This window comes from Trifolium pratense, linkage group LG2 (genome assembly GCF_020283565.1).
Source record: "Trifolium pratense cultivar HEN17-A07 linkage group LG2, ARS_RC_1.1, whole genome shotgun sequence".
Taxonomy (NCBI): Eukaryota; Viridiplantae; Streptophyta; class Magnoliopsida; order Fabales; family Fabaceae; genus Trifolium; species Trifolium pratense.
Window position 1 is genome coordinate 14636144 of NC_060060.1, and position 20351 is coordinate 14656494.

General features: G+C 33.8%; 3 protein-coding genes across 6 annotated transcripts; 2 read left to right on the forward strand and 1 right to left on the reverse strand.

Moving 5' to 3' along the window:
- Positions 1 to 712: 712 nt before the first annotated feature.
- LOC123907462 (WAT1-related protein At4g19185-like) lies at positions 713 to 5361 on the reverse strand. 3 transcript variants are annotated; one of them, XM_045957758.1, is made up of 7 exons: positions 4959 to 5361; positions 2982 to 3044; positions 2762 to 2878; positions 2266 to 2551; positions 1821 to 1976; positions 1382 to 1533; positions 713 to 1092 (listed from the first exon to the last, which is right to left on the reverse strand). In XM_045957758.1, the coding sequence occupies exons 1-7, from the start codon at positions 5141 to 5143 to the stop codon at positions 933 to 935; spliced, it is 1119 nt and encodes a 372-aa protein (XP_045813714.1). In that variant the 5' UTR covers positions 5144 to 5361; the 3' UTR covers positions 713 to 932. The 3 variants fall into 3 exon arrangements, with proteins under 3 accessions (XP_045813714.1, XP_045813717.1, XP_045813716.1); XM_045957761.1 differs by lacking the exon at positions 4959 to 5361 and having other exon boundaries at positions 2762 to 2805; XM_045957760.1 differs by lacking the exons at positions 2762 to 2878; positions 2982 to 3044 and having other exon boundaries at positions 4959 to 5341.
- Positions 5362 to 8182: 2821 nt separating this feature from the next.
- Positions 8183 to 15350, forward strand: LOC123907463. Its single transcript, XM_045957762.1, has 13 exons — positions 8183 to 8479; positions 8669 to 8855; positions 9613 to 9685; positions 10233 to 10380; positions 10570 to 10679; positions 10958 to 11098; positions 11185 to 11326; positions 11408 to 11551; positions 12422 to 12582; positions 13471 to 13548; positions 13812 to 13950; positions 14132 to 14401; positions 14667 to 15350. Exons 1-13 carry the CDS (start codon positions 8222 to 8224, stop codon positions 14814 to 14816), a joined length of 2001 nt encoding a protein of 666 aa, XP_045813718.1. The 5' UTR covers positions 8183 to 8221; the 3' UTR covers positions 14817 to 15350.
- A 1111-nt stretch (positions 15351 to 16461) lies between these two features.
- LOC123907465 (WAT1-related protein At4g19185-like) lies at positions 16462 to 20257 on the forward strand. 2 transcript variants are annotated; one of them, XM_045957764.1, is made up of 7 exons: positions 16462 to 16858; positions 17574 to 17636; positions 17767 to 17883; positions 18310 to 18595; positions 18712 to 18867; positions 19307 to 19458; positions 19689 to 20257. In XM_045957764.1, the coding sequence occupies exons 1-7, from the start codon at positions 16680 to 16682 to the stop codon at positions 19891 to 19893; spliced, it is 1158 nt and encodes a 385-aa protein (XP_045813720.1). In that variant the 5' UTR covers positions 16462 to 16679; the 3' UTR covers positions 19894 to 20257. The 2 variants fall into 2 exon arrangements, with proteins under 2 accessions (XP_045813720.1, XP_045813721.1); XM_045957765.1 differs by lacking the exon at positions 17767 to 17883.
- Positions 20258 to 20351: the final 94 nt, after the last annotated feature.

Sequence of the window (20351 nt, forward strand, 5' to 3'; positions counted from 1 at the left end):
AAAATCAAATATATAGCCACAGTTTTCGCACTGTGTTTATGGATCTTTTATTGAATTGTTTAGATTACAATTGTCAAATAATTATATTGTGGTATAAACTAATTTAACTGTTGAAATTGAAACTTTTTCGACCGCATCAAATCTGACTCCCTTGAATTTCATTGTTGTGCCTTGTATCTCATTTTTTATGTCCGATTAATGAGAAAATCGAAGAAAGCATAACATTTTGTTTGTGTAATTATAAAAGGTTAAATTTATTTATTTTTCCAAACGAAAGAAACATCCAAAATATTGCTACAATAGAGAATTATGTGGAATGATCAAAACAACTAAATATCTCGTTTTTATGAAGTCCTGAGTTTTTTTTATGACACAAAGACTTTGAACCTGACAAGACTTTGTTAACACCAATGAACTTAACTATTGAATTGAAGATGTGTATTTGTTAGTTTTGTAAATTCTGTTATATAATGTGAAAAATATTTAGAAGTGTGATTAAAAATGAATTTGTGTAGAATATATATATATATATATATATATATATATATATATATATATATATATATATATATATATATATATATATATATATGTTCAGAGAGTCAAGACCCCTCATTAAGCAATGCCTGAGTAAATTTTCAGAAGTTCAAAAATTTGTTTTGGGATAAAATTGAAGTGAATGAAAAAAATTAAAATAAAATAGACAACAGTGTAACACCACTCCAGGAATAAAAGGAATTGAAATGTCCTTATAAGTTCAAAATAATATTAACATATACTTCACGAAACATACTTACATGTTACCAAGACAAAACAACTACTACGCTTGCAAAGGTTAGGCTTCGTATATTTACTCTTCTCGGCCTAGACTCCATTTGTTGGAAGCCTCGTGTACTGGACATCTGGACCGTCCTTTTATTGACATTCTATGATTATATATGATCTTTTTCGTGTACACCTTTTTCACGAATAAATGGTTCAGAGACCCAAGTATCATTAGAAGTTATAATTCCAACAGTTGCCTGTTTTTCTTTATAGGAAGCCCAGGTAACAGTATAAAGACCAGCAATGATCAAAGATCCGCCTATGATACTGTTATCAAGTGAATTATAAAAATAAGAACAATAATTAAGAAATTACTTGTGATAACATGATTTTTAGAATGCATGCTATAATAGAAAGAGGAAAAACTTCATTAATGTTAACCAGAAAGTCCTCTTATTAAGTCCTATCTTGTAAAAATTGTCTCTAGAAAAAAAGTGGTTCATTGCAGTTTTTCATTTCTTGTTTCAAAATCTTGCCCTTTGCAGTTTGTGAATAGGTTTGTAGAATGCACCAAACAATCAATAACTTGAAGTAAAAGGAGGTATTTGTACTATACCTTCCCAAGTAAATTGGACTTCCAAGGAATATCTGAGACAATAAGGCAGAAAAACCAGGTTGCAGTGGATTGTAAAGGGAAACTAAAGCTGGCCCTAATATCTTGTTGCACCAACTAATGACTCCATAGTTAAAGGCAGATGCAATAGTTCCCTGAACGAATAAGACAAAATAAGCACATAAGATGCATCAAGTATACTACCTATTTTTCTTAATACTATGTGATAATTGATAGCAGTGAAATAGAACATGCCTTATAACATGTGAATGTTTTGCATAAACTTGTTTCGTGATTTTGAGGATTTTTTCTCTAAAACTAGCCAAGAAAGCCGGTGGCTAATAAGGATTCATGAAATAGAATGGACCAAATGATCTTACAACAGCAATAGCTAATAAGGATTCATGATATTGGAGATTGATATAAAATCACAGTAACTCACAGCATAAACAACAGCAAGTATTTCTGATTGTGTCAAAATCCAATCACTTGATAAATCAGTCATGAATAACGAGACAACCGCCATTAGTACAACTCCAAAGAAGAATGAATAAGCCGTGACAGATAGATTTGCAGGATACTTTTTCAATACTGGTGCCTGAAAATAATTAACGAAATAAATTAAACTTGTCGATAATATCACAAATTAAAAAAAACCAAAGAGATAACAAAGGAAGACCTATGAAAAGCATGGTTATTACACTGACTTTAGATAGTGATTCACTGTAACTAATTGAGATTCAAGACGATATTCATCGATCGAGTTTAATCTAGTATCGATTGAAGATACGACTCACATGTATCGTAAAATCCTGCTAACCACACTATCAAGGCACTTAAAGAATTAAAAAATTTCATGTAATTGATGCAACAAAAAGGATACATACCAGAATGGTTAAGAAAGCAGCCATGCACATACAGTTCCCTATCAAGAACACAACTCCAAGTTCAAAATTATCAAATCCAAGATCCTTTAAACCACTGATTAACCATCCAGAAGGCTCTGGCTGACTACTGTCACTTATTTCATTTTGTGGTATAATGACCAATTCTGTATATCCTATCAATGATGGGCCGCGATACAAAACCATCAACACTGCGCCCAAAACACATATAAGAGTTCCTCCAACCTTTGCCAGACCCTCAAAACTCTTCAAATTTACTCTTTCTACACTGCATACATAATAAGTTTATTAAGCTATGCCATTACTTTGGACCTATTAATACTTATTTGAGCTTATCGACTAACATACACACTTGTATGACTGTTTGAAAGAACTTATGGAAACAGCTTCTGACATATCCATGAGTTATTTTCAGATAAATTATAGCAAATGCATAAAAGACTCAAGGTGGAAATTGGTAAGAGTGAAACTTAATTACCCCATGATTACGGCAAAGAGAAAGGTAAAGACAGGAATAGCTGGCTGTAATGCAGCAGCATAAGTTGGATTAGTATAACTTAAACCAATAAGAAACAATAGCTGGTTTCCAAATATCCTGATAATAAATCAACAAGAAGAAAACATCACAAGCATCAATAAAACACTAGCATTTGCATATAATAAAAATAGGAAATAATATGCTATTACAAGGACCTTACCCGGTTAATCCAAGAAAGAAGAATGACATCAATAGTTGCTTAGTAATGGGAGGCCTTGTCTGTCTACAGTCACATAAAAGTGTCATGAGTAGGATACTCACACAAGTCACATATAAATGTTCTGTCATTAGATGTGATTCGTTATAGGACAACTCTAGCATAGTTAACTCAACCTAAAGCACAAAGTTGACTTGGTTTCCATGACTTTCAAGCCTTCAACCAAGCCATGATTGCCAAACAGTGTTGGAGTATTATGCATAATCCAAACTCATTAGTGTCACAAATCTTCAAAGCGAGGTACTTACCTGAAGCTAATCTTGGGTATAATCCAAGTTATGCGTGGAGGAGTATGTGGATTGAAAGACAAGTTATTTTACGTGGTTGTAGGTGGATTATAGGTGACGGAAGCAAGGTTAATGTGATGAATCCAGCAAATGGGTGTGTGCACCTCAAGTTCCAGGTCTGTACAACTTACATGTGAATCAGTGAATGATTTAATGATTGAGGGTGAAAGAATGTGGGATGTTGTTAAATTAAAGGAACTATTTAGTGAGGATATTGTGAAGGAGATTACTAGAGTACCTATATTACAAGAAGTGCAAGAGGATAAGTTAATCTGGGATCATGTCATAATGGTATATATTCTGTTAAAACAGGTTATAAATGTATGATGAAGGAGTCTACAGCTGCTATCCAAACTGGTGCAGAAGCAAACTGGTCCGCAATTTGGCGAATTAATGCTCCCCCAAAAACGCATCACATTATTTGGCGTATTTGCAAGGGATGTTTACCAACGAGTACTAGATTAATTCAAAGGCCAGTAGACTGTTCCCCCAATTTCCCTTACTGTAATGAAGAACTAGAAGAGTAAATGCACGTGTTTTTCAAGTGCAGACAGATTCGTGAAAGCTGGTCTGTTGCGGGATTGAATGGTGTGGGGCAGCAGAGATTACCGAGATACAACACGATAGCAGAATTGTTGTTTGCTGTTTGTAGGGAGGAAAACATCAATGTGGCAGGTCGGGTGGCAGTTCATCTTTGGTGTCTTGGGCAAAATTGCAACGACAAGGTGTGGAATGATTATACGATGAACGTGTTGGGTATGTGCTTGTAATTGTCTTTGTTAGTAAGTAGTTATGCGCGCACGTATGTGTGGCCTAGTGAAGCCGAGCCTGGCGAGGCCAAGTAAGGCCTAAGCCTTGTTTTTGTAACAAACTATTGTAGCTGCCTATATAAGGCATTGTTGTCGTGGAATAAGATGAGGATTACACTTTGAAACTAACAAGTGGTATCAGAGCCTGGTCCCCGGCGCGGTACAGGTTGGACAACTATCCTTCTCCATGTGGCAAAGCTGTTGTGCAGCTCGACAAGTGCAGAATGAAGAGCAAAGTTCAACATAAAACAGAAGCATTTCGAGGTGGGAGAAACCGCAGGAGGGGTAGCTTAAATGCAACGTTGATGCCAGATTTTATGACAATTTGAATATAACGACCGCGGCTTGTTGTTTTCGCGATAATAATGGTCAATTTACTCTAGCTCAAACGTCATGGAAGCGATGCACTCTCTCAGTCATTGAAGGAGAAGGTGTGGCTCTCCTTCAAGCAATCAAGTTGGCAGTGCAGCAAGGATATAGCAGAGTGGTGTTTGAAAGTGATTCACAGACATTGATGAAAAGTATTTATGCCAAGCACACTGGAGGTTCAGAATTTAGTTCAATTATCTATACTATTAAGATCTTTGTTAGTTTCTTTCCCAAACTTTGAAGTTAAGTTTATTAGGAAACAAACAAATTCGGTCGCTCATACGTTTGCAAGGGCGGCCAATTCTTTGGCTAGTCACCGTATATTACTATGTACATAGCAATATAGTAAATACATCGATACTTACTAAGGTTAATTTAGTAAAATTATCTAATGAAACAGGAAGTATAGAAAGAAAAGAAAAGGAAAAATTAATTAAAAGCGGATCATGGCTAACCTTTCTTTGAAGAAAGCTATGGGAGAAATAATGAAGAGAGCAAGAAGATCCCTATAGAAGCAGAAAACAAGTTGGTTGACTCCAACATTAAGGGCCACTTTTGTAATAACATGGTAACCACCATATAATAGTTGCACAACTGCCATGCCAAAATGAGCCTTCCATGTGTCATCCCCCATTGCCATATCACAAGATTCACAACTATCTATCAATGTTCCTCTCTGCAATTCCTAAGTCCAAACCAAACAATATATGATTTGGTTTGGTTGGTTTGTTTGAAATAGTTTTGGTTGGCTTTAATTTTGATCAACTTTCTGAGTTAAGAAAATCTCCCATCTTATCTATGGCCTTTGACTTTGCCATGTGATTGTTGGCTTGTTACTTAGCCAAATGAATTAAAAGTGATTAATTATGAATTATATTAGTATTGAATTTGACAGATAGTACATCAATTTGATCCTAATGCTGCCAAAGCTGAAAAGGACAATAAAATAAACGCATATTTCTGATACATTAAATTAGAGTTGGGTATTTGGGCTAGTCCGCCCCGTTTAACCCGCCCCACATAAACTCGCATATTAAACGGGCGAACAAGCCCGTCGAAAAATATAAACGGGTTATAATATTAAGCCTGAGTCCGGTCCGCATAATATTACAAAAAAAAATAAAAAATCACTTTTTTCAAAAAAATAAACTAAATTAGTAAAATATTAATATAATGAAAGCTTAAAAAAATATATTATTAATAATTTTATGTTATAACATATAAATTGTAACTAACAAATAAAAATAAATAAAGTTTGTGATATCAATGAGTTTATATATCTTCTCTTTGTAAGTAATGCAACTAAAATCAAATTCAACTGATTCTTATCGTCATTTTTGTACCGTCCATTTTAGTGAGAAAATTTTTCTACCTGTACCCAAAAAAGCATAAAAAGATTAATAGATTCAACTTAACTAAATCGCATCAAGGTAACCAAATTATTCAAAACATAATAGCGGAAAATACCCCCAAGAAAAATAACTACTCATTTGGACATGTATCTTTTAAATACTAGCAAATGTATATACAGCTAAGTCAGAGTAAAATATAGTGAAAAAGAACAAAAGATTATAAGTAGAAGAACATGCCTGAATCGTGATGTTTTGTGTTGTTGTCTACTTGATTAAAATTGGAGTGTGTTGTTGCTTTTTATAATTAGGGTTTAGACTAAGTCTTTTTTTTTTTGTGGTTAAAAAAGTTAAATTTAGACATGGACCAAGTTATTTATATCTGATAAATTTTGTAATTAATTATATATAAAAAAGAAGGCGGGCCACGGGCTAACCCGCGAACCCGCGGATTTAACCCGCATAACCTGTGGTTTTAACGGTCCAACCCACACGGGCAAAAATGTAAACGGGCCAAAAAAAATTGGTCTTAAGTTCGTGCGGGCTGCGGGTTAAACGGGTCGCCCCGCGGACCTTGGTCCGTATACCCGGCTCTACATTAAATGTATTATTCACTATAAAAAATGGACACCAAATTATAATATTTTAATATTTAGAGATATATTTTCAAATTTTGAAAAATGATAGGGACCAATTTGTAATTTTTTGAAAATATAGAGAAATTTTCAATATTTATTATATGAAAATATACGGGAATCGATTTGAATATATATAGGGTGCGTTTGATTCGTAAAACAGTAAGAATTGGACAGAACAGCACAGGACAGAACAAGATAATACATGACAGGACAAAACTGTACCGGAGAGATATAGTGCGATAATATTTTTATATTCGATAATAAAATGGGTACTTTCGTATTTTTTATAGTTGTACTGTGGACAAAAAGTTGTCCTGTGGTTTAGTGAGGGACAAAAAATCTTGTTCTTGTCCTGTCCCTTGCTACCTAATTTGTCCAGTCCTATAATCAGTTTCAAATCAAACAGGGTACAACAACAAAAGTTGTCCAGTCCAGTCCCATGTTTTTTAGCAGATCAAACGCACCCATAGTGATCAATTTTTTTTTTTGTGTGTGAGCCACCGTGATACTATTGACTAGAGGTTCGACCATATTTACAACTACCTATATGAACCAATACAAGTATTAAAAGTGGAAGTTTTCTCTCCCGATCCCCGCATTTCTTTTCTACTCCTGAATTTTCGTTTTTGTCCTTGGGGTACTGCGGTTTATACGAACCGAATTTTTTTGTCATGCTAAAAAATTTCGGTTAATATAAACCGAAATATTGTGTTCCATTTATTTTTTTTCCAGATTTCCTGCATAAATTCTGCATGAGACCCTCAGCTTCCACAATTTATTTGAAATATTAAACGATGTTCGATTTGAGTAAACGACCACTCGTTGGAAAGCTTAGGGTATCAAGAATACAAATATAATTTTTGTTTTGAGGGTTAACTATCCAATTGGTTCAGTTTGACCAAAAAATGGGTACTGGTACAGAAACAGAGCAGAAACTTTTTTCAAACTTGTAGGTAGATTTTCTCATATTATACTTAATGAAATTTAACAATCCCGGTGTCAATCTTGTAGTAAATTTTGTATTCTTTACACTAGATTAAAAATCATTAGCACAAGACTTATATTCAGAGAGATATGCTAAATTTACCACAGGTAGCTCTACACGAATTTTCACATAAATCTTCTCAAACACGAGGGGTAAATTTATATTATTTCGATTTATATAAACCAATTTTTTTTTCCATGTTTAAAAATTTCGGTTTGTAGAAACCAAAATAAGTTGGGCAAATTTTTTCAAACCGCAAGAGGCAAAATGAGATTTTTGGGGGGTATAAAAGAAAGGCGGGGGTCGGGAGAGAAAACTTCTTAAAAGTCAGGATAAAATTGTAGAGTTTCAACATATTAGTCCAGTTTGGAACGTAGCTTCTGAAACCAATTTGTATTCTACCTTCCAATTTTTCCATTTTTGCCCTTGGTTAAAAACTTCGGAGCGCATTTTTCGAAGTCTTTTTAGTTCAAATTCTGAAAATTTTGGAAAATACATTCTGAATTTTTTCTCCAAGGCAAAAAAAATTCGGAAAAACGTTCCGAAATTTTTAACAAAGGGCAAAAATGAAATTTTGGAAAATACATTCTGAATTTTTTCTCCAAGCCACTTAGCCCAACCCATTATTTCCCGCCAAAAAACGTCACACCTATTTCCAAAACCTACAATCTCATTTTCAATTGTAAAAAAACCCCGCCACACTCACAGTCACAAAACCTTCACCTGAATCTCAGTGAAAATCGATAATGGAATACATTGCAGAGGTAGTTGAAGATTCTCAAATGGAAATAGATCAACAGAAGGAGGAGGAGGAAGAAGATCCTTTTCTCAATTTCGTTGATGAAGCAAGATCCGAGCTATTATCGCTAGAAGACAATTCAAGTAAAGACGATTCCGATTCATCTGGATATGGCTGGAGCTGGATCGTATCTCGCATTCTCAAGACTTGTATTGCTTATTCAAGCGGTGTTACTCCTGCAATTTTGCTTTCTGAACTCTCTCAGGTACATCATAGATGATTCTCATGTTATTTCATTTGTTTAAGAACTAGAAATGGATAAATTAGGGTTTCATAGATATTAATCTATTTTGGAGTTAGATTGATTGATTTAGCAGTTAGCGTTATTTTGCTGTTACCTTGTCACAGTTTTGAGTTTATCTAGGGTTTTGATGGTTGATTTTGTTTTTTGAAGGCATGGAGTGAGCAACGCAGGGTTGCGGTGCCGAAGAAGAGACTTGAATTAATTAACAGTCTTAAGAAAAATAATCGGAGGATAAAGCTTCCGAACACGGTTACCATTGATTCTATTTACGAGAAAAAGTTCATTGCCTTGAACAGTGTTTTGGAAGCTGTTATTATTGATGCTTATGTACTTCCAGGTACATTGAAATTACAACATTTTTTTTCTCTAGTTTATTATATGGATATACTGTGTTGCAATTTATTTATTCAATTATTCCGATCAAACTGTGATGGTATTTTTTAAATACGAGAAACGTGAAGCTATTGAATATTGACATTCACCTGGGTGTAGAAAATTAAGCAGAAAAAGTAAAATTAGTTTAATGTTTATTTGAAATTTCACCTGTGTTAGAGGTTCATGAAATGCGAAAACCCTTGACAAAGGTTTTCCGTAGCATTTATATGACCTACCAATTAAACACAGTTCTGTCAAATTATATAAAAATTGATATCTGTTTTCATATTTTACCACATTTTCAGTGCAGTATAAAGTGATTTGGTTCAGTAGAAGTCAGTATAAAAGACCTAATTCTAAATTAGATTTTTCTGATCAAGGCCACCATGTAACTAATCCAAGTTGCTAGGACAGACTGATAGAGGCCATTGTGTAACTAATCCCATTTACTAGGATAAGGCTTGGTTGTTGTCTCTATCATGGACGGAAATAGGCTTAGATTGCCAATAATAGACCATATTAGATCTTCAAAAAGATCAGGTTAGACGTAAAGAAAAGTAGGTAACAGACTAGACGTGAACTTTAAACTTTTTTGAAAGGCAATATTTTTTGTAGCAAAATTTTGCTTGGCCCGGCCTATTGCCTTTGTTGCTGATAAACATTTTATTATGCTTCTGTAGCGGTCAATTCTAATTGTTATAAACTGCTTTTTTCTGCAGGCACAAACATCCACATGCTTACATTAGGGGATTATTGGAGCTCTAATATAATAGATCTCTATCTACACCGTAGGTAAGTGCAGCATGCTTTGTTAAATCTCTCAAGGTCAAAGTCAATTTGTAAATTTGGTGATTAAAAGAATACAATATTTTGTTCTTGTGGCTTGTATCTATTGCTGATGAAAATATGGAAACCTAGAAATGCTTATAATTAAGTACGTCATTTTTTGAGTGCATTACTTTATTCGAAAAACATGGGAGACATTCTAACGGACAATAGTAGTGATTAGTGAAGTTTAAGTAGATTTCTATTCTTGGACTATTTCTTCTATCCATTGATGATCGAATTAACATTTCTTGGTAATGCTTAATTTTTTTTTTTTTGTAACTATGTTATTGGTGAGAAGTATCTACCGACTTTGCCGGTGACTAATAATGCTTGATTTACCAATGAGTTCGTTTAAAAACCGTGTTTACAATAAATGCACGTGTTTTTTTTAAAAGGCCATACAATACATGCTTTGAATCATTCTTGTAGCATGTGATTTGAAGTCAAAAGTTGCCATAGTCTTATTGGCAATTCCATTCAAGATTAAATGTAATCATATTTTGTCTAGCAGGTTCTACGAATTGGCAGGCTTGCCAAGTGGAATTCTGAAGAAAGGTAGGGAGGTTTTCCTCACAGGCTGCTACCTCCGAACTGCCAATGAAAGTTCCGGTCATCCGCGTCTTTTGCCTACAGAATATCTTGTGATTCTATTGGATGAGGTAACTATCAGTTTTTTATGTAGGATCGTGATCTTAAAACTTAAGCATTGTAGTTTCATATGCTAGTATTCAAATTTGGAACCGAGTTTTGCTTCTGAACTCTAAAGAGTGAAGACTAGCTTTGTACTGCACTTAGATTCAGTTAATTTTTTTAAGAATATAAACCTTTTCTTTTCTTTAAAATTGTAGAATCAGGATGATGATGCAATGCTGCTAGGAGCTCAGTTTTGTTCCGATTCATTCTCTTCAATTTCTCTAGATGCAGTAAACAAAGGGGATTCTTATTCACTTTATGCCAGGTAAACTACTCACAATGTTATGTTGTATCATCTACATTACTTTTGTTGTTCAGCACATTGCAAATTTACTGAGCACTGTGTAACTAATAAAATTTCAGGCACCATTTTGCTGTTAAATATAGATACCTAAGTGTAACCATGAGGTTTAAATCATTTACTAGATTGCCAATGTTCCTTTGTATATGCATTCATCCGTGACATGATCCATAACCTTGAATAGTGATATTGTTCCTTTTTCAAGGAAGCATGCTCTCACTACTTTCTTTTTTTGATAACAGGATTGAAAACATTGAATCTAAGGAAATTCGAGGGAGGTTTGGGACCTCAAAAAGAAAACAGATTACTCTTGTTGATGGTGATGGTGTCACATTAAAGTTTTTCTTGTGGGGTGAGCAGATTATCCTTGCCAATCTTTTCAGGTGAATTCTCACACTGTCAAACTTACGACGATGAGTATATTATTTTCTTATATGTGGGTAACATTCACCATTTTGGTGGGTTACAGAGTAGGAAGCATGCTTGCCCTGGACAAACCATACGTTGCAAGTTCTGCAGAGTGTGATATTGAAACAAGCGAGGAACTTTGCCTTGAATATGGAAGTGCAACACAATTATATTTAGTGCCTTATATTCAACATGAAGAACAGGTGGCTTAATAGTTTTTTGTATGAAATTGAACAGTAATTGTCATATGGGGAGAAAATACTAAACAACTCTGTTGATTTTAGGTGTGCGTAGCAATGACACCAAACCGCCATCAAGGTTCAAGGCAAATGGGTTTGGATAATCCCACACAGGGTCTCAGGTTCTCTCAAGTGAGCTTGCCTTGTGATTCTCAGGGCACCATTGATTTCAGCAATTATCCTTTACGGGTGAGTTTACCTGCTCCCACTCCAAAAGAAAATAAAATGATAGATTTGTTTCTTTTCTTATTTCTACTCTTTTTTTTTATGATCTCAATATCTATCTCGCGTTTAAGTTACTTTGTTTGTGTTAGAAAGATATTAATTCTTGTTGGAAGCCATGCAATAGCGGTTATGATCATGCACTTTGACTTATGGTCTTGGCTTCTGAGTTCAAACACTACCTGTATGAACATAAGGGCCCGTTTACTTCCAACGTTTCCAGTTTTCATTTTCACTTAAAATAACAAACATTAGATAATATAGATCTAATTATCATTTTCGTTTACAATTTTTTAAAGCAATTCTAGTATTTTTAAAATGTCAAACATTGTTTTTTGAAAATGCACTATTTCAAGCTTGTCTTTTATATTTCACAATTGTTACTATATGAGTCTTTCAACTCCTTGTTAGAAATTTAAAATGAACTTAAATTTTAGAAAATGAAAGTTGAAAATGTGTTCAGAAAGTAAATGGGCCCTAAGGTATACAAGCTGGATATATTGCATGCAAATCTCCAAGTCTGTATAATTTGTTGGAATAAAAGCTTTTGCAAATTGTACACCTGATTTGTTTGCGTGTTTTTCCTGACCCTACTCCTATCAATATCTCAGTTTTGCAAATTTTACATAAACATATAAATTGGTCAGCACGAGGTCTCCCTTCATGCTACAAAATTGTTTGGTAGATGAATCTGCATAAGCTGCGGCCAATCATATGGCTGTAGACGATTTTACTACATATACTTTTCACATTATCCTGCGTACGCTCCTTAAAAGTGTTAATTTAAAGTCCTTAAGGTTGATTAGTTAACCTCATTACTTCTGTGAAGTTTTGCAGTCATTTGTGGCCGACCTTCGTGACAAGATGACTGGCATCAGCCTCTATGGTGTTGTGACAGAAATTATGAAAGGAGATAATAACCAAGAAACTGTTTTTTCTTTAAGAATTGCCGATACTAGCGGAGAAATCAGGGCAAAGCTTCATTTTACTAGATTTTGGTAATGATTCCAAGCATCACTTTGTATCAACTTTCAGATGTGCTTAAGTACTGGGTACATGGATGTAGGCTGGGTAGGCTTAAATATAAAAACAAAAATATAATGATATACGTCATTAGTGTAAATAGGCTTTTACTCTACTTTTACATTGACATTAATGAAAAGCTAATTTACATTGACATTAATGAAAAGCTAATTTACATTGACTTTTATGGGAAAATAAAGGACTTTCATTGAATGTTTGTGAAAAACTAATATACACTTATCTTTTTTAAACTCTTGAAACAAACATGATATGGAAAGAAAAGATTGCAATAAATCACGAGGATAGGGGGGTAGTTGGAAATATTTTTTTTTTTGAAGAAGCTAAAATGAGATATATATATTAACTAAAAATGGTCACCTCAGCACAAGGTGTGCCTAGATGAGCTACCAGAGTTTACAAGGAGACAGGAAGAAAAATATAAAGATCAAAATCATACAAAGCCCAAACATAACAAAGGACTCGACCACCAGCTATGATAGTTTAAAGCCAAAGTAACATTCTTTGACTTCAACCACTTATACGAAAATAACTTGATCTTGTCCAATAACTGAAGGGAAGTGCTAGGTGATCCTCTGAACAATCTATGATTTCTTTCCGTCCAAATAACCCAAACACTGACAAGCCAAATAAGCTGCAAAAAAGACCGGCGTGCCCGTAAAATATTTCTCATATTCCTAAATTAAGTGAGACTGAGAAAAAGAAAGGTGTAAAAAGAATTGAGAGAAAGGAGTGAAAAACTTATGATTGTAAGTATGAAATTAATTGGCATGTTTCCCTAATGTCTTTCCAAATATTCATTTTTTAGTATTCTGCCATTCTGATGATTATATAACATGTCTCAGGTCATTGGGAAGAGTGAGTCTCGGTCACACTGTATTTATATCTGGTTTGAAATGCACCTCGCGAAAAGGTCAAAAACGGTGAGCACATTCTTGATCTGATGCACATAACCAGCAATCACCTAAGGAAAAAGATAATTGTAAAAAATTTCAGGGTGAAATTGAGTGGATCATTTAATACTATTTGTTTTATCCTTCAAAATGTTGTTTAGTACCCCTTTGTTGATCATGGTCTGGTGTCTGCTCAGTCTGTTTTCTCTGCCTTTATAGTTTAATGTGTTTTTGTACTCTGTTTATGGCATCATCATGATTTACAATGTTGTTGGATGTTTTCGACTTGACAGTCTGGAATTATCATGGTTTGAGAATGGTACCGGGGCTTCTTTCATCAATCTCAGTTGTTTACCAGCATTGATCAACTCACGTTGCCTTTATAAATTATTCAAACTCTCTGACATTTCTAACCAGTCTAGCTATGCACAAGTAAGAGTTACATTTTTGAATTACTTGAATATCTATGTTGCATACTTTTCATAATCTATCACTGCAAGTCGCAACTCTGATTTTTTGTTTGTTGTTTTTCCCTTTTACTGTAGGACCGTTTAATTATTACTATCGTTTATCTACAAATTCTGATAATTTTTCTTGCTTGATATTGTTGCAGGTTTGCCGAATCTGGCTTGTTCCAAACGAATATTATTACGTGAATACAAGATTTTCACATTCTCTCTGCGGTCACTTTGTCGACAAGAAACCCGGTGGTTTTGTAGAATGCAGTTTCTGTCATATAATTTCCGATGCAGAGGTTGTACGCACTTTCCATTTGAAAATTACCCTTGCAGATAAGAGTAGGAAAGTTTTAGCATGGTGCACTGGTCAAACTGCTATGGATTTGTTGCAGATATCTCCTGAAGAGTTCTATGACCTTCCTGAGGTAAAAACATAAACTCAGTACTAGTTGTTTATTGGAGGTAAAAGTTGTGTGCATATGGTGTATATGGAGAGAAGCGAAATACTTTCTTTAAGCGATCTATTAAACTTTTTTTTTCCTAAGAATTATTGGCTAGTAATTTGTGACTATACTTTGAATTCAGATAAAGGTGCACGAAAAAAATGCAAATTTTGAACATAAATAATATCTGAATAACATTATGATTAAAAATATTTTGTTGGCTTACGGTGTCATTGTTTTGTTTCAGGACGAACAATTGATGTATCCCTCGTCGTTAGAAAATGAAAAGTTTATGGTTGCATTGGTAAATTGTAAGCCAGAAGGCTGTGTGTCATATGACCTTTTGCCGGATGATTCAGTTTTGTGGGAAATCACTCGTGCATACAAGTATGAATAATTAATCGCAGATGCACATTTGGGTGCCCTTCAGTTGTATAGACAAAGGGCAGTAGAATCGCGAGGTAACTTTTAAATCGCATTAATGCATTTCCATTGGCGATTGGTGAAGAGTCGCCCATTTTGAGACTAAGTCAAACAGCACAACATAACAAGTAGAAACAGCAAATGGTGTCCAAAGAGGAGAAAAAACTCTTAAGCAACCAGTGAGGACCATAGAGCTCATCCACATTGTATTGGAAGGTAAGTCTATTGATGGTCAGCCATTTTAGTCTGGGAAAATTTTGAGTAAAATTATAACAATCTTAATTTAAAGTAGTGATCTCCAAAAGCTTGAAAATACATTCGAGTTGCACTACTAAGATTTTGTTGTACAATCTTTAAAAAAATAAATTTTGTTGTACAAATGCTTATGTCTCCATTTATAGAGCTTTAGGCCTATGTAGTGTTCCTTACATGAAATCTACATTTATAGTCAATGTATAAATTTATGTTATTTGTTACTATTAATAATTATTTTTATTGTTTGATCTTATTAACTTTTTTATTTAAGTTGTGTAGTTGTTATAAGTTATAAGTGTGAATATCATGTTATCTTTGCAAACAAAGATATTATTTCTGTTTAAAAAAAAATCAACGTGTTATTTATTGGTGGCTTGGCTTAGGCTGCCGATAAATTTTATCGGGTTCAAAAAAAATATAAGAAAAATGAGCCTATAAGTATTTCATCCAAACTTTTATCTTTGCATGCCAATTTTTGTTTAATTTTTTTATTAAATCAATAAAATTTATTGATTTGTGAAAATAACTTTAAAAGGATGTCAAAAAAGTGTATTAAAAATGTCTTAAGTCGTAGCTCAACTACCTATAAATGTTAAATTGAGTGATTTTTCATAAAATTTTGATTAATTTATTGAGGAATAAAAAATTAATAGGCTCAATAAATTTCGTGTTGTTTGTCGGAAATGAAAACACAAATTGAACGATAGGTGAAATTATATTTAAAAATTAGAAATTATATAACCGATTAAAAGATTGTATTAGAAAAGTAACCGATGAATTTTAATCTAGAACATTTTTTTACATGTGATTTATCGCTATTTTGTTTCGTTTATGTTATTAGAATTAAACCTTTTTCAAATCCTACTTATAACTATATAAATTTGTGAATGGTTGAAATATGCAAGTCTTCGTGGATAGATAATTGAAAATACTTTGACAACACTATAAACTATTAATTGTTAATGTCAAAATTGTTAGATCGAATACTTTCATTTAAATTTGAACTCAAAATCTCGCAGTTCTGTATAGTTTCTTTGCGGAAAAAAATGTATTAGAGATATGCTACTATTAATTTATTGTTTTTTTTCCAGCTATGGGAGCATAAGTAATCAAACTTTTGTGTAAGATCGATAATTAATAATTTAATATGGAAAATGCTAACGGGTGCCCCGGGCACTCGTTAAGGTAACTAAAGATAGTAATATTATCTTGAAACTTGGGAAGTCAACATCTTAAAAATTTAAATTTTTGTTTTTTCAATGCAATTTTTTTCTTTTCTTTCCTTTCCTTTTTAGTTCCTTAACTAGTGTCTCGGGGACACTAATTAGCATACCCATTTAATATTAGCACGTTTAATTAGTTTCCTATCTACTACCACGCCACAAGTCAAAGGCCACAGAAAGTTTATCAAAATTGAAGCAGAAAAGTTGATGAAAATGAAGCAGCTCATAGCTGAGTGAGTGAGTCAAAAGAATAGATCATAGATATTAGTCGGTGTTCTCCCATCACAACTTACACTGTTTCAAGTTTCAACAAACCAAACCAATCAACTATTTTGTTTGGTTTTTTGTGAGTTGCAGAGATGGGGAGTGACCATTGGAAGGCTCATTTGGGCATGGCAGTGGTACAACTATTCAATGGTGGCTACCATGTTATTACTAAAGTGGCTCTTAATGATGGAGTTAGCCAATTAGTTTTCTGCTTCTATAGGGATCTTCTTGCTCTCTTCATTCTTTCTCCCATAGCTTTCTTCAAAGAAAGGTTAGCTAGCAACCCATCCTCTTTAATTCTTTCCTTTTCACCAACTTGGAATGTTCTTTACTTCTTAGTAGACAACAACGTTGTCTAGTGTTCGGTACGGTACTGTACCCGGTACGGATACTGAAATGGAATATAACATTTTTAGAAAGTTTAAGGTATCGGTACTATCATCATACTTTCAAGATTTACTTTTTTGGTCAAGTGTCTACTATTTTCATCAAAAAGTGTAGGAGATAATTGAAATATAATAAAAACCAAAATATTTTAAGAGATTGTTGTATCTGTATCCACCATCCCAAATCAACCAAATAAAAATAGATACGAATAAGTGCGTATCATAAGAGTACCGTATGCATACCTGGTACTAGTATGTACCCGGTACAAGTACTTCACCATTTTAAGAATATCCATACTTCAGAGGTAGACAGAGAAAACAACTGCAATAAAAAGCTTTCTTTCCTTACTAGATAGGGTCGGCTGCACTATGTAGTAATGACATTCCGAGTTGTGTTCGGTGTCCGACACATGTTGGTATATGACACAACACCGATACATGTGATTATATTTAATTAGTTCATTTTGTTCAGTGTTCTTCGGATTAGTCCATTCTTGAGATGTGTACTTTTGTACCTTTTTATGAGTTAGGAATTAGGATATTGTTCAGTTTATTTCTGTTGTAGGTATCCTATCCTAATTATATACAATGTATCTGTAGACAGACAAGGCCACCCATTACTAAACAGCTACTGATGACATTCTTCTTTCTTGGATTAACTGGGTAAGGAAGGTCCTTACTATAGCCACTTGTTTCCTACTTTTATTTTATACTAATGCCATGCTTATGATACCTTTTTGTTCTTGTTTTTAGTTTTTTTATAAGCACTTTTTTCTTGTTGATTTATGATCAGGATATTTGGAAACCAGCTATTGTTTCTTATTGGTTTAAGTTATACTAATCCAACTTATGCTGCTGCTTTACAACCAGCTATTCCTGTCTTTACCTTTCTGCTTGCTGTGATCATGGGGTCAGCTTCATTCTTACCAATTTCTACTTTGAGTCTTTTCTGTATTTCTTTTACTAGAAGCACATATGCACAACAATTGCACATTCATAATTGTAAATCAATAAAATTATTCCGATACGCTTATATATAAAGTCCCTGTTTGGATAAAGAAACTTAACTAAGCGCTTATTATATAAGTGCTTATTTATAAGCTATTTTTATAACAAAGAAAAATAAAGTCATACCGTTTTCATATAAGCTACAAATTGTTTTCACTATCATTAGAGCTTATTATATAAATTGGAAACAACTTATGGACATGTCAAACTATTATCCTCTCAAATAATCTCACAAGTGCTTATATCAGTAGATAAGCTCAACTAAGTCAATTCAAACAAACTCAATTACTCAAAGTAATGACTTAGTTTAATAATCTTATGTATGCAGTGTAGAAAGAGTGAACTTGCAGAGTTTTGAAGGTCTAGCAAAGGTTGTTGGAACTATTGTATGTGTTTCGGGTGCCATATTGATGGTTTTGTATCGCGGTCCATCTTTGATAGGTTATACAGAACTGATCATTATACCACAGAGTGAAATAAGAGTCAGTGGTCAGCCAGAGCCTTCTGGATGGTTGATTACTGGTTTACAGGATCTTGGAATAGATAATTTTCAACTTGGAGTTGTGTTCTTGATAGGAAACTGCATATGCATGGCTGCTTTCCTAGCCATCCAGGTATCTATCTTTTTCGTCACATCCATTCACTGAATTTTTTTAATTCATGAACTGACTGTTGATACTTGATATCATGATCAAACTTAATTTATTTTCCATTTACTAATGATTTTCAGGCACCGGTATTAAAAAAGTATCCTGCAAATCTATCTTTGACAGCATATTCATTCTTCTTTGGAGTTGTACTAATGGCGGTAGTCTCGTTATTCATGACTGATTTGTCATCTGACTGGATTTTGACAGAATCAGAAATACTTGCTGTTGTTTATGCTGTGAGTCACTATGCTTTTAAATCAATCTCCAATGTCATGAACCCTTATTAGACATTGCTGTTTTAGATTATTTGGTCCATTTTATTTCATGGGACTATTTTAGCCACGATCTTGCTTGGCTAGATTTAGGGGAAAAAATAAACCACATAGATAGGCCTGGCCATCTTTATGCTACTGATAGAGTTAGTGCAGATTAAGATTGTTTTTGAAAATTGAATTTTTGCAATATGCTCCAATGCAGTGACAGAAAAAGGAAAACTACTAGTTTTTCTTACTAGGAAGTGAAAATTATTAATGACAATTTTACAACTGTTTCCGAGAAGATTTGAACTCCATCTCTTAAGATTAAAAGGCCAGACTTGCACTTGCTACTGAGCTGACACCTATTTTAGTGTATTTTTAAGATGTGGATTGTGACATATTGTGCTTATTTGTTCAGGGAACTATTACATCTGCCTTTAACTATGCAGTCATTAGTTGGTGCAACAAGATATTGGGACCAGCTTTAGTTGCCCTATACAATCCACTGCAGCCTGGTTTTTCTGCCCTTCTGTCTCAGATATTCCTTGGAAGTCCAATTTACCTCGGAAGGTATAGTATAGATCCTTTTACATCCAGTTATTGATTGATTGGTTGGTGCACTCTATTCTAACTGTCATGAATCACTTCCTTTCTTGAAACAATTTTCACTAGATAGGACTTAATAAGATATCTTATCTAGTTAAACTTGATGAACTACTTCCTCTTTCTATAGGCATGCATTTTGAAATCATTCAAGTAATTTCTAATAGTTCTTATTTTTATAATTCATGTGACAACAGTATCATCGGGGGATCTTTGATCATTGCTGGTCTTTATACCGTTACCTGGGCATCTCATAAAGAAAGACAAGCAACTGTTGGAATTACTTCTGATGGTTCTTTGGTCTCTGAACCACTTATTATTCATGAAAAAAGTGCACACCAAAGTGAGCATATATTTTTGGGGTCCTCTAATGCATCTCCAAACCCGAAATCATATGATTAAAATATTGTAGAATGTCAATAAAAGCCAGCCCTGTGTATGAGGCTTTCACAATGTGGTATCTGAGAAGTGTAAATATATACGCAGCCTTATCTCTGCAAGCGGAGAAGTTGTTTTCAAGATTTGAACACATGATTTGAACACTATTTTTTAAAATGTAAAGGCCTTATAAAAATTGGTTTTCTGAGTGAATCTTTCACCGGTAAATCTGTTCCATGAAATGTGTTGAATATTGTTTTAGGAACAACTCCATGTAAATGTAATGTTTTTCTTTTGAGGTTATTGCTGAATGCAATGTTACAATCTACCTAGAGGAACCAACTTGCATCCTCATCATAATGTGCAGCTCTATCCGCATTTCATTCAATTTTCTTCCAGCAAATGGTGTTAATGTTACCCAATTTATTTTATTTTTTATTTAGTTCAATTTTATCCAAAACGAATGAGTTAAGAAAGGTTAC

What these genes read in the sequence shown, in the direction of transcription:
- LOC123907462 (XM_045957758.1), bottom strand. Translation starts at nt 5,143, where the DNA reads ATGGCAATGGGGGATGACACATGGAAGGCTCATTTTGGCATGGCAGTT. An exon ending in CTGCTTTCTTAACCATTCTG is followed by an intron (nt 1,977 to 2,265) that starts GTATGTATCCTT and finishes AATTATTTTCAG; the next exon opens with GCACCAGTATTGAAAAAGTA. An exon ending in AGTCCAATTTACTTGGGAAG is followed by an intron (nt 1,093 to 1,381) that starts GTATAGTACAAA and finishes ACTTGATAACAG; the next exon opens with TATCATAGGCGGATCTTTGA.
- LOC123907463 (XM_045957762.1), top strand. Translation starts at nt 8,222, where the DNA reads ATGGAATACATTGCAGAGGTAGTTGAAGATTCTCAAATGGAAATAGAT. An exon ending in CTTCATTTTACTAGATTTTG is followed by an intron (nt 12,583 to 13,470) that starts GTAATGATTCCA and finishes AACATGTCTCAG; the next exon opens with GTCATTGGGAAGAGTGAGTC. An exon ending in AGTTCTATGACCTTCCTGAG is followed by an intron (nt 14,402 to 14,666) that starts GTAAAAACATAA and finishes GTTTTGTTTCAG; the next exon opens with GACGAACAATTGATGTATCC.
- LOC123907465 (XM_045957764.1), top strand. Translation starts at nt 16,680, where the DNA reads ATGGGGAGTGACCATTGGAAGGCTCATTTGGGCATGGCAGTGGTACAA. An exon ending in TTCTTTCTTGGATTAACTGG is followed by an intron (nt 17,637 to 17,766) that starts GTAAGGAAGGTC and finishes ATTTATGATCAG; the next exon opens with GATATTTGGAAACCAGCTAT. An exon ending in TACTTGCTGTTGTTTATGCT is followed by an intron (nt 18,868 to 19,306) that starts GTGAGTCACTAT and finishes TTATTTGTTCAG; the next exon opens with GGAACTATTACATCTGCCTT.